Source organism: Piliocolobus tephrosceles, chromosome 1 (assembly GCF_002776525.5).
Source record: "Piliocolobus tephrosceles isolate RC106 chromosome 1, ASM277652v3, whole genome shotgun sequence".
In the NCBI taxonomy this organism is placed as follows: Eukaryota; Metazoa; Chordata; class Mammalia; order Primates; family Cercopithecidae; genus Piliocolobus; species Piliocolobus tephrosceles.
The window spans coordinates 22,623,143-22,634,198 of record NC_045434.1 but is presented as its reverse complement, the minus strand read 5'-3'; the positions used below and the strand labels follow the sequence as shown (position 1 = coordinate 22,634,198).

At 43.1% G+C, this 11,056-nt stretch overlaps 1 protein-coding gene across 1 annotated transcript in view; it reads left to right on the top strand.

Annotated features, from left to right (window-relative positions):
• Nucleotides 1-4,596, top strand: part of ALDH9A1 (aldehyde dehydrogenase 9 family member A1) — a 41,456-nt gene extending 36,860 nt beyond the window's left edge. The window contains exons 10-11 of the mRNA XM_023207058.1: nt 1,700-1,812; nt 3,660-4,596. Coding sequence (XP_023062826.1) covers nt 1,700-1,812; nt 3,660-3,754 — 208 coding nt within the window. The 3' untranslated portion in view covers nt 3,755-4,596. The remainder of the gene's footprint in view (nt 1-1,699; nt 1,813-3,659) is intronic.
• Nucleotides 4,597-11,056: the final 6,460 nt, after the last annotated feature.

Here is an 11,056-nt window from a genome sequence, read left to right as displayed (position 1 = left end):
GAGTAGCTGGGACTACAGGCGCCCGCCACCTCACCCGGCTAGTTTTTGTATTTTTTAGTAGAGACGGGGTTTCACCGCGTTAGCCAGGATGGTCTCGACCTCCTAACCTTGTGATCCGCCCGTCTCGGCCTCCCAAAGTGCTGGGATTACAAGCTTGAGCCACCGCGCCCGGCCTTTTTTTTTTTTTTTTTTTTTTTTTAAATAACTTTGTGGTCAGGAACTTGGGAAGAAAGCCCAAGTCTCACTTGAGGACCTGATGTAATTGCTTCCCTTTGAGCTTTGAAGAAAAGATTGAGGAGCTGCTCTTTTGATTTGGGGACTGAGCAGGTTAAGTGCTCTTACTTTGCCACCCTCATACAGACAAAGTCCAGTTACAAAGGTGGGTAACTCCAATGGGCTATTCTTTTCTTCTTACCAGCTTTACTGGGACAATGCACATACTGTACAGTTCACCCACTTAAAGTGTACAATTCAGTGTTTTTTAGTTTATTCATGGAATTGTGCAACCATCACCATAGTCTATGTTTAGGACACTTTCATCTCAAGAAGAAACCTTGTGCCCCTTAACAGTTGCTTTTCATTCCCACTCCCCACCCCCAGCCCTTGGCATGCACTTTCTCCATGGATTTGCCCATTCTGAACATTTTATATAAATGGAATCATACAGTATGTATTCTTTTGTGACTGGCTTCTTTCACTTAGCATAATGTTTTCAAGGTTCATTTGTGTTGTGGCATTTATCAATACTTTATTCCCAAATAATATTCCGTGGTATGGATATGGACCACTTTTTGTCCATCCATTCATCTGTTACAGGCATTTGGGTGGTTTTCACTTTTTGGCTGTTACGAATAATCATGCTGTGAACACATGTGTACAGGCCTTTGTGTGGACATATATTTTCATTTCTGTTGGGTGTATATCTAGTAGTGAATTGCTGGGTAACCTGGTAACTTTATGTTTAACTTTTTGAGGAACTGCTAAACTCTTCCAAATTGGCAGCGCCATTTTACATTCCTCCCAACGACGTACGAAGGTTCTAATTTGTCCACATCCTCACAGGCCCTTGTTATTGTCTGTCCTTCTGATTTTAGCCATCCTTGTGGGTGTGAAGTAGTATCTCATTGTGGTTTTTATTTGCATTTCTGTGGGTTTTCTTTTCACTTTCTTGATAGTCTTATTTGTAGCACAAAATTTTAAATTTTGACCAATTCCAATTCTGTTTTTTTTGGTCAGTTACTTTTGGTGTCATAATCTAAGAAATCTTTCCCTGACCCACGGTCATGAAGATTTATTCCTCTGTTTTCTTCAAAGAGTTTTATAGTTCTCAGTCTGACAGTTTTAGGTCTGTGATGCGTTTAAGTTAATTTTTGTGTATAGTGTAAGAAAGGGCTCCACCGTTATTTTTTGCATGTAGATATCCACTTGTTTCAGCACCATTTGTTGAAAAGACTGTTTTTCCCCCATTGAATTTTGGGCACCCTTGTTGCTGTTACTTATTTTAAAGATGCCTTGTGCTTGGGACTATAAAATCCAAACCATGTCTGTTTTGCCTCAATGATCAAAGATTTTAAAACATTTTGAAGAAATGAGAATTTAGTAAGATTTGAGAACCCTAGAACTGGCAGTGTAACTTTTCCTGTTAAAGTAGTAGACTAAGAAACTTTGAATAATGCACACATTCTTTTTTTCTTCATAGGGACATCCAACGGGCTCATAGAGTGGTAGCTGAGCTTCAGGCTGGAACATGCTTCATTAACAACTATAATGTCAGCCCAGTGGAGTTGCCCTTTGGTGGATATAAGAAGTCAGGTGAGGAGCTGGGATGTGTGAATGCAAACCGGGTCTCTAGAGATAGGTCGTAATGCAGACCTCACAAACCAGTATTCCTAAACCTGTCTGCAGATCAGAATCACCTGAGGAAATCAGGTTCCTGGGCCTTTCCCAGATCCACTGTGGTAGTCTCTGGGAATGGAAGTCAAACACCTTCCCCTACCCAACACTCCCTAAATCTTTCCAGAGGGTTCTGACATATAGCCTGGCTTGTGAACTGCTGATAGATATCTCAGAAAGGTTTGTCTTGTGGGTAGAATACTTTTTCTGCACAGCCTGTGATTGCTGTAAGCATAAAATAAAATCACTCCCTTAGGGGTTCCGTATCAGGATGTCCATCTTCATCCACTGTGGAGGTTTTAGATTCCATTTAGGTAAAGTGTCTCTAAAGTAATATCTCAGTAACTTTGTTTCCTCTGTTACATCAAATTAAAATCTTTAAATTTATCATTAATCAATCAATTGTTATCGTTTTCATTACCCTCGATGGCATACGGGAGTGTGTTTCCTTAGCCACTGCTCATTCATTTCGTTTATTCTGTGGTCAGACATATGTTACCACAACATACAAATTTATAAGTCTGGTATATCAGGAGAGGGTTTGAGGCATCAGGAGTATAGCCAGAACCTTTGGAGTTTGTTGCCTGTAAATATTCATTTACATATTTCTCACGCTGTTCTTCTAGAGTGAAAATTGGTTTGGACTTTGTTGAGGCATCATTCTAAGAGTCTGACCTCTAGTTTCTGTGGGAAATATTTACAGCCATCACAATGTTGGCAAATATATAAACCCTGATGAACACTGATGAGATGGTGGGTGTTAATTTGACAGTCTTATTTGTCCCTGTGGGGTACTCAGAGGAGTCGTACACACAGGCACAAATGCAGGTGGGAACCAAGGTGCCATCTTAACAACATGTAACATGTAACATTACATGTTAAGTTTCTGATAGTCCCTCAGTGCAGGGAATTATTGGTTTGGAATCAGCAGCTTAGGCCTTTGGAGGGCCTCCTAACTTTCCCTTTCCTTTGGATCAGACCATGCTATGTTGAATGAGAGAGCGAGAAAGATGACCAGATGTGCAGAGCAGCACCTGGCCTAACAGGCCTGACCAGCTGTGTGCTTAGGGAATTTGGAAAGCAACAAAACACAGAGTGAGGTCTTCCCAGGACCTTTGTGTGTGATACCATTTGAGTGGTGCTCCCTGGAAATGCACATATTTGGGACCTCAGCCTTGCCCTTAGAAGGCAGAGCCTGCCTAAGTCTAGCGCAGGGTGTACAGGCAGGGCCAAGGGTGGGATACTACCTTTTAGCACAGTAACCTCATCCACTAGTAATTGGGCAGTGTCTGGGACTCTGAGTAATCAGAGGGACCTTCAGTGCCCCCTCCCCAACATGAGTGGGTAGGTAAAGTTAGTAGGTTGCTCTTACAGGTGTATAAGAAATGGTGAATAAGCCTATTGTGTAGAGTTAAGTTTTAAATTAGCATCAGTTTTCAAGGGTGTCAGGTTGATTGTTGTAGAGATTGCCTTTAACACTTGATACAAAATCTGAGCATTTTTCAGACCTCAACCCAAAATAGTAGATACCTGAAATTAAGATTCATATTGGTAAGAAAGAAGACCTGTATATTTCCCTGTCCCCATCCCCAAAGGCCAGTGGGTCATTTTCCCCATGCCTAACTCCATTCATAGCTAATACGTGGATTGAGGACTTTATTCCAAAACATTTAGGTTCTATATTCTTCTTTAGCCCTTTGAAGATCATTGTGACTTTTCAGACTATTGTAGTGATGGCCCAACCTGACCGCTTCTCCTCCTTTCAGGATTTGGCAGAGAGAACGGCCGTGTGACAATTGAATATTATTCACAACTGAAGACTGTGTGTGTGGAGATGGGTGATGTGGAATCTGCTTTTTGAAAACCTGCAGTGAAACCTACTGACATGGCCAGGCTGTGGAATGATGCGAATCGGCCCTGTTTACAGAGGCAGTACAACTGAATGTTATTTTAAATTCAGAATTTTGGCATTCAGGATAAGAGAATGGTTCATGTTACTCTTTTTCTCTCCATCAGCTTCGTCACTGAAAATGTGCATTAAGTGCCTTGTAGATACTAATCAAGAAAGTTGTCATTCTCCTCAAAGTATATTTTTGTGAAATCTTTTAAGAGCCAGTAACATACTTCTAGAGAGCAGGAAACGGGACTGGGATAATACATCTTCCACACATTTGGGCCACTGACAACGTTAATTCTCTGGCGTATTTCAAAGAACTTGTTCCTGGCTGATCCAAGTGCAGTGGTATTTACAACTAATTGATCACAACCAATTTCTAGATTTCTTTGTTCCTTCTCCATTCCCACTGCTTCACTTGACTAGTCTTGAAAAAACAACAACAACAACAACAACAACAAAAAACACCTTGTTCCTTTGTAGGTTCCTGGTAGAATCAATAGAGATGATTTCAGCTCATTTACTTTCTTTTAAGCCATATCCCCTTGTCGTTTCATTGAGAAAGCTGATAACCGGGATAGGGAGGGGATTAGATAATAGACGGGGTCAAATTCTGTGTGAATGTTAACTTGCCTAGTAAGCACTTTGTCTCTGTTCACTACTGCAATAGAGGAAAGCTATCTCCTTATCTTGGGTCCTTGAACTACAGCCTGCTCTCTTACACCAGCAGAGCTACCCTTTAAATGTACAAATTATTTGTATGATAGTGTAATATGGTGAAATTAAAATAAATCACACTGCTAATTCTTTTGCTTTCGAAACTAAACATATCTTGAGGTTATAGGAGGACAGAGGATAGGGCTGATGTTAAAAGCACAAGGCAGGGGGATTTGATCTTTGCAGTAAGAACAAAAGGACAGGTTTGGTTGCAGTGATGAACTTTTTATGGTCCAGGTAAGCATTCAGGCTCCATGTGCATTCTCACCTGGATAAGCAGTGCCTGTCCCTGAAGAGTTGTCAGATCACTGTGGCTTTTCAGACTATTGCAGTCATGCCTCACTTTGCCCCCTTCTCTTCCTTTCAGGAGAAGAGTTTATAAATCATAGCTAATTTAGTAGTCAGGGATAAGGGATGCTTGTTTTCACTGGGCCTGGATCTAGTTATGTATTATGATGAGCAAGTACTGTAGTTTTAGAGCAAAGGAAACAACCAAATCAGCCTTTCTTGGTGTTTCTTTGCACAGAGGATACATATGTGATACTGGACAAAGCCAATAGCGTTATCTTACCCTGTGTCCGAGGGGATCCTGTGCACCTTAAGCAGTAGGAGCTGCCTGGAAGAAGATAAGTTTCTGATAGTCCCTCTAAAGCAAGCTTGTTCAATCTGCACCCACGGTCCATATGTAGCCCAGGACAGCTTTGAATGCAGCCAAACACAAATTTGTAAACTTTCTTAAAACATGAGGTTTTTTTTTTTTCTTTTAGCTGATTGACTATCGTTAATGTTAGTATATTTTAGGTATGGCCCAAGACAATTCTTCTTCCAGTGTGGCCCAGGGAAGCCAAATGATTAGACACCTTTGCAAGAGAAAACAGCAGGGGAAAGGGAAGCAATATTTAAGTACTCACTGTGTTCCTACTGCTACACTGCTTCTCATTTATTACTCACACTAAGCCTAAGAAAGGGATTATCCCTGATTTTCAAATGAAGAAACAGATTTGGAGACATCTTGGTCCCAGGCAAGTGTGATATTTTATGCCTCTATATAAAATTATGTATCTTTTCATCCATGCTTCCTGGCTCATAACTCTCTTGGTATGGTTTTTTGTTATAATGTTGGGGCACTTCAGGCCTCAGAAAACAGAATGTCCCTCTCTGACCTTCTGTCCTCCTTTTCACCTGCCCAAGGCAGGCTCCATTCTTCCACCACTTTTCTGATTCTGGGTCCTAACACTCCAAGCTGCCCTGCAGGAAAAAATGCCATACAGAGAAGCCAGGAATCTGAAGACAGGCCTTGCTGGGTTTCCCCGCTGAGCCTCCTTTGTATTAGATCATACCCCTTTAGTCCAGTCACATTTCTACATGGTGTCCGTGTTTCAGTCATGCCTCTCTAATGAAGTCTAAGAGGCCCAAGAGGACAGGCTTCAGGGAGCGTCTGGAGAGCTGAACATGTGGGGGCTTACAGGAAGGTGACTAAGAACACGTGTATGTGCCAGGAAGGTGGTGCACCCCAACTCCACCGGAACAGAGGCTCCTGTGCTTGGGAGCCTTCCAGACCTGGCTGTGTGTATCCCTTCATTTAGTTGTTTATTTGTGTCCTTTAAAATACATTTTATTTTTCCAGAAACAGGGTCTCACTCCATCACCCGGGGTCTTGCTCTGTCACGTCAGTGAACGAAAGTACAGTGGTGTGATCATAGCTTACTGCAGCCTCGACCTTCCTGGGCTCAAGTGAACCTCCCACCTCGCAGCCCCCCCAGTAGCTGGGACTACAGGTGTGTGCCACCAGGCCTAGTTAAGTTTTCTATTTTCTGTAGAGAAAGGGTTTCACCATGTTGCCCAGGCTGGTCTTGAACTCCTGGGCTCAAGTGATCCTCCAAGCTTGGCCTCTCAAAGCACTGGGATTACAGGCATGAGCCACTGCACCTGGCCTAGGATATTCTTTGTAATAAACTAGTAAATGCATTTCTGAGTTCTGTGAGCCACTGTAGCAAATCAATCGAACCTCAACTTGAAGCCAGTCAGTCGAGTTCCAGAAGCTTGGACTTGCAGCTGGTTGGAGTCAGGGGCAGTCTTGGACGGAGCCCTCAACCTGTGGGATCTGATGCTATCTCCAGATAGATAGTGAGAGTTGAATTGGAGGATGCCCAGCTGGTGTCCACTGCAGAACTGATTTGCCTGCTTGGTGTGTGAACAGAAAACTCCAACATTTGGTCACAGAAGGCTTCTGTGTTGTTATATGAGAGCAGAGGAAAAACCGTTTGTCTTCCACATCAACAAGTCTGTAAGTTGACAACCTCAAGCCAGGTGTGAGTCTCCAATTCCTGTGCTTTCTGCTACCCTCTCTGTTTCCTAGAACTGAACCCAGTATATTAGTTTCCTATGCTTGCTATAACAAATTACCACCAACTTAGCAGCTTAAAACAACACAAATTTATTATCTTGCAGTTGTGGAAGTCAGAAATCCCAAAATGGTTTCACATGGCCAAAACCAAGAAGTTGTCAGGGCCACACTCCTTGAAGAGGCCATAGGAGAGAATCCTTTTCCAGCTTCTAGAGGCATTCCTTGCATTCCTTGGCTCGTGTCCCTCTCCTCTTAGATGCCAGCAGCTTAGCATCTTCAGAATCTCTCCCTGCCCCTGCTGCCTTCTTCCCTGTGTAGTCAAACTTCCCTTTGCCTCCCTCTTAGAAGAACACTTAAAGGACATTTAGGGCCCACGCCTATAATCTTAGCAGTTTGGGAGGCCAAGGTGGGAGAATTGCTTGAGGCTAGGAGTTTGAGACCAGCCTGGGCAACATAGTAAGACCCCATCTCTACAAATAAAAAAATGTTTAAAAAGGAGTGTGGCAGCCCACATGTGTAGTCACAGCTACGTAGGAGGCTGAGGCAGGAGGAACACTTGAGCCCAGGAGTTTGAGTTGCAGTGAGCTAGGATCATGCCCCACTGCACTCAGCTTGGGCAACAGGGTGAGACCCTGTCTCCAAAAACAGAAATGAAGACTCATTTCCCTCCTCAGACCTATGAATCAGAATCTGCATTTTAACAAGATCCTCAGGTGACTCATAAGCACAAGAATCTGCCAAGTACTGCTTTTAGAGTAATGGTTCTCCACTTTCACTGCACATTAGAATTGCCCAGTGAGAGCTTTGAAAATACCAAGATTCTCATTTAATTGATCTGGGTATCTGGATTTTTTTTTTTTTTTTTTTGAGATGGAGTTTCGATCCTCTTGCTCTTGTTGTGCAGGCTGGAATGCAACAGCACAATCGCAGCTCACTGAAACCTCCACCTCCTGTATTCAAGCAATTTTCCTGTCTCAGCTTCCCGAGTAGCTGGGATTACAGGCGTGTGCTACCATGCCTGGCTAATTTTGTATTTTTAGTAAGACAGGGTTTTTCTAAGTTGGTCAGGCTGGTCTCAAACTCCTGACCTCAGGTGATCCACCCAACCTCAGGTGATCCACCTGCCTCGGCCTCCCAAAGTGCTGAGATTACAGGCATGAGCCACCACGCCTGGCCTGGATTTTTAAAAGGCACCCAGATGAGCTTAACAGGTAGCCAAGGTTGAAAACTGCTGCTTTGGCCGGGCGCGGTGGCTCAAGCCTGTAATCCCAGCACTTTGGGAGGCCGAGACGGGCGGATCACAAGGTCAGGAGATCGAGACCATCCTGGCTAACACAGTGAAACCCCGTCTCTACTAAAAAATATAAAAAACTAGCCGGGCGAGGTGGTAGTCCCAGCTACCCAGGAGGCTGAGGCAGGAGAATGGCGTGAACCCGGGAGGCGGAGCTTGCAGTGAGCTGAGATCAGGCCACCGCACTCCAGCCTGGGCGACAGAGCGAGACTCCGTCTCAAAAAAAAAAAAAAAAAGAAAAAGAAAACTGCTGCTTTAAGAGCTGTGCTATCCAAGTATAGTAGCCTTAGCCATATGTATCTACTTCAATTTAAATTAAAAATTCAACTCATCGGTTGCTGTAGCCACACTGAGCTCAGCCACACATGGGTAGGGGTTACACTTTATTGGACAGTGCCGACAGAGTATTTCCATCATGTCAGAAGGTTCTGTTGGACAGTGCTGTTTAAGAGGAAAGGAACTGAGAGGCTACTCAGTTTTTTATTAAGTTAGGAGAGCATCTTTGGAGGCGAGTGTTACCAGCGATGAAATAGAAAGCTGGGCAAACTCTGTGGGTTCTTAGAACATAAAGAAGATAACCAGGTTACTGACTTTTGCTGAACGAGCTACACCAGCAGGTGGCTCTCGTGCTTCCTACCACAATTTGCGTGACTACAAGACCCCTGGTAGGCACTGTGCATGCATTACCGTTTGATCCTCACGAACTTTATACGATAAGTATTTTCATTATCTCCAACTTACAGCTGTGTAAGCTGAGGCTTAGGGAGGCTAATAAGCTTGCCCAAGGGCACACAGGCACCTGAAGGTGGGAATACTTAAGGTTCACTATGGCTCAATTAGGCATTTATAGGCTGGTATGGCTGTCTGATTTTCATCTAGCAAAACTCAGAACGTGTTTCCCTTATACAAATAAATGGACTGTTTGGAACGTACACTGCCAATAGATTAGTAGTTAATAGAAATACTTATGCCAAGTTTTTCTCCACAAGACAAGGGACTAGCTTGTAAGAGTTATTCTCTAAGCAGTCTTTACCAACTGGATTCTGCCAAGCCCTAGGGTTCCCTGGAAGTGCAGCGAGTGGGGAAGTAGGGCACTGAAAGGCAGAGCTCTCAGTTCTGCACTTCAACCACAGCGCCCTTCATGTACTGAGCTTCCTTACAAAACTGCATCTGAGTCCAGTGTGCAACAGCAAAACGACAAACTGGGATCACATTACAGACGCTCCTCGACTTATGATGGGGCTACATCCTGAGAAACCCAACACACGTTGCAAATATTGTTAAGTTGAAATTGCATTTAATACACCTAACCTACCGAACAACATAGCTTAGCCTAGTGACCTTAAACATGCTCTAAACTCTTACATTAGCCAACAGTTGAGCAAAATCATCTGACACAAAGCCTCTTTTATAATGAAGTGTTGAATATCTCATACAACTTATTGGATACTGAAAGTCAAAAACAATGTATTGGTACTCAAAGTATGATTTCTACTGAATGAGTATTGCTTTTTTTTTTTTTTTTTTTTTTTGAGACGGTCTTGCTCTGTTACTCATGCTGGAGTACAGTGGTGTGATCTCAGCTCACTGCATGTTCTGCCTCCTGGGTTCAAGTGATTCTCCTGTCTCAGCCTCCCAAGTAGCTGAGATTACAGGCATGCACCACCACACCTGGCTAATTTTTGTATCTTTAGTAGAGATGGGGGGAGGGGGGGGTTCCATCATTTTGGCCAGGCTGGTCTCGAACTCCTTAGGTGATCTACCTACCTTGGCCTCCCAAAGAGTTGGAATTACAGGCATGAGCCACTATGCCCAGCCTGAGTCTTGCTTTTGCACCATCATATTAAAAAATTGTTAAGTCAAACTGTCAGAAGTTGGGGACCATCTGTAGTTTGAAAAGTATACCCTGTTAAGACTTTTAAAGGTGAAAAGCCAGCTTCATCTCCAGATCTTCCCTGCCCTGCTTCACTGATGCCTGCTGTTCTTTGTGCAGTGGGAAAGGAAACCTCGGCAAGTTCTCTAACCTCTCTAAATGTGTTTCTTATGAAGCAAAAACCAAAACCCTGTCTTATTGTAAATTCTCAATTTTATCATTTTTTCAAGCCAGGACCGAAAATCCCTACCATTCATCATCACCATCATTTCATAAAGAACGTTTTAATATAAAAAATACAAGTAAAAGCTTTATGAAAACCAGTCCTCATTTTCCTTATTTTACTCTCCACTGGTGAAACTTTCTCATGAACTAACACTGGAGTGTGTGCTGGTCTGGTCCAGCCTCCTCATCAAATGTCCCGAGGGCTCCAGGTGGCCATTTGGCCAAGGCTGACCATCTTCAATGGCTGGCCATGGCATTCTATCCTTAAATGCATCATCTTTGGAGCTTAAGCAATAAACTGGTACAATGGAAAATGCATGGATTTTAGAGTCAGGACTGGGTTCAAATACTGTCTCTCATCCTCACAGGCCATTGAGCATTTGAAAAAGCGCTAGTACAACTGAAGAACTGCTCTTTTATTTACATTTTATCAATTTAAATTTAGAGGGCCACATGTGGCCAATCGGGCAGCGCAGGTCTAGCCACTATATTTCCTATTAAGGTAGTTTATCGCCACATCAGTGTTTTGGAGTAACTATCTTATTCTGCCAACTTGGCAGTGTTCTCTAAACCAGCTGAAATCTTCTAAGTCTTCCTCATTTGCACCTAGGCAGTCGGATCTTTATTTCTAAATGTAGAAAGTTACATTCATCTCTGTTAAGTTTCATCTTCGTCTACTGCTTTAGTTTTTAAGCAACAGAAACAATCTTTAATAGAAACTTAATTCGTATTTATTCGAGACAGGGTCTTGCTCTGTCACTCATGCTGGAGTGCAGCAGTGTGATCATAACTCACTGTAGCCTTGACATCCTGGGC